The sequence below is a fragment of the Aptenodytes forsteri genome, unplaced genomic scaffold (assembly GCF_000699145.1).
Source record: "Aptenodytes forsteri isolate BGI_AS27 unplaced genomic scaffold, ASM69914v1 Scaffold431, whole genome shotgun sequence".
NCBI classification, from domain to species: Eukaryota; Metazoa; Chordata; class Aves; order Sphenisciformes; family Spheniscidae; genus Aptenodytes; species Aptenodytes forsteri.
Window position 1 is genome coordinate 157,918 of NW_008794622.1, and position 1,851 is coordinate 159,768.

General features: G+C 40.9%; 1 protein-coding gene across 1 annotated transcript; it reads right to left on the bottom strand.

Moving 5' to 3' along the window:
* Window positions 1-327: 327 nt before the first annotated feature.
* LOC103893957 (olfactory receptor 6P1-like) lies at window positions 328-1,299 on the bottom strand. Its single transcript, XM_019470472.1, is given in 3 exon segments — window positions 328-772; window positions 774-871; window positions 874-1,299. Coding segments are annotated over 3 exon segments (969 nt in total).
* Between the last annotated feature and the right edge of the window lie 552 nt (window positions 1,300-1,851).

The following is a 1,851-nucleotide window of genomic DNA, read 5'->3' on the forward strand; positions in this document are numbered from 1 at the left end:
ACTGGCACAGGTTGTCCAGAGAGGTGGTGGATGCCCCATCCCTGGAAACATTCCAGGTCAGGTTGGACGGGGCTCTGAGCAACCTGATTTAGTTGAAGATGTCCCTGCCCACGGCAGGGGGGGTGGACTAGATGACCTTTAGAGGACCCTTCCAACCCAAGCTATTCAATGATTCTATGATTCTATGATGAAATCACCATGAAGATTTGATTGGAGAAGGAGCCTCAATAATTACCTTAAATTTAGACTTTATCTGCTAGGCATCCAATACTAAGGCAACCTCAAAGTCTGTTATGAAGGCTCCTGCAAGTGCCATTAACATTTGGTTTATGTTATCCTTTCTCTTAAGGACACAGAACTCCTATTGTTAAGAACATTTCTGCCATTTATTATTTTTCTTTGTACTTCTTTGACATCTTGGTTCCTCAGGTAGTAAATGACAGGGTTGCAGAAAGATATTACAACTGTATATAGAACTGACACCATCTTGTTGGAGTCAAAGGAACCCATGGCCTTAGGCCAGGCATAAGTAAACAGAGTAGTAGAGTAGAGGATGACAACAACTACCAGGTGAGAAGCACAGGTTGAAATAGCTTTCCACTTCCCCAGAGCTGTGGGGATCCACATTATAGTAGCTGCTATGCAGAAGTAAGAGGCCACCACCACAAGCAATGGTTCGAGAATTATAATCAATGACAGAATGAAATCCACTGTCTCTGCCATTGACATATCCTTGCAGGCAAGGTTGAGCAGGGGTGATACATCACAGAAGACGGTTGGTGACTGAGTCACAGAAATTCAAGCGTGAGATGAAGATGACCTTGAGCATGGAACTGGTAAAACCTCCCATCCAAAAGCCAGCAACTAAGAGAAAGCAGATAGCTCGTAGGTCATGATGGTTGGATAGAGCAAGGAGCTGCAAATAGCCTCAAAGCAGTCATAAGCCATGACAGCCAGAAGCAGACATTCAGTGCAGGCCAATGCAATGGAAAAGTAGATTTGGGCCATGCACCCTGCAAAAGAGCTGATCTTGCATCCTGTCAATAAGCTGCTAAGCATTTTAGGAACAATAACTGTAATATACCACATGTCCAGAAAGGAGAGATTGTTCAAGAAGAAATACATAGGGGTATGGGGGCAGTAGCTAATACGGATTGTTATAATGATGACCATATTCTCTGCTAGTGTCAATACGTAGACAATGATGAAGTGATGGTAAGTAAGACTTGCGGTTCTCTGAGCACAATGGAGAATTCCTGGAGGAAAAATTCTTGACGACTTGCATTTTATTTTTTTCATTTCTATTGTTAAAAAAATTATTATCAGTATATTATTATATTAGAATTACATTGTATTATATCATTATTTATTATCAGTAATGGTATTAGAGCAGATATGCAAAACTGACCCAAGAACTTTCAGTTTTTTCTCACAAAATGAATCAAGCAAATGTTAGAGAAATATGCATTATGTACTGTCACGGATGGAACAAGACTGCACTTCATTCATAAGAGAGAAGCAACAATACACTTTATTGATAGAAAACAGTGAGTTAAAGTGTGAATTAACAAAGTTCAATGGTAAACGCGACAGTGAACAAGATTCGATGGCAAGGTACACTTGATTCTTTACTGCATAGAGGACAGCGTCAGACAAAACTGTCAGGGAGACCCTCCCGTTGAGTCATGAGGTTCAGAAAGGACCCCCTTGCTTTCTAAACTCCTTCTCAGAGAGGAGTCTAGGTGCGGCTGCATCCAGACCTAGTCCCAGACTTGGTCAATGGTTTATGCCTAAAGGATTATATATGCGCAATTAATCCTTTATATCACTTAGCTAAGATTTCAAAGTTTA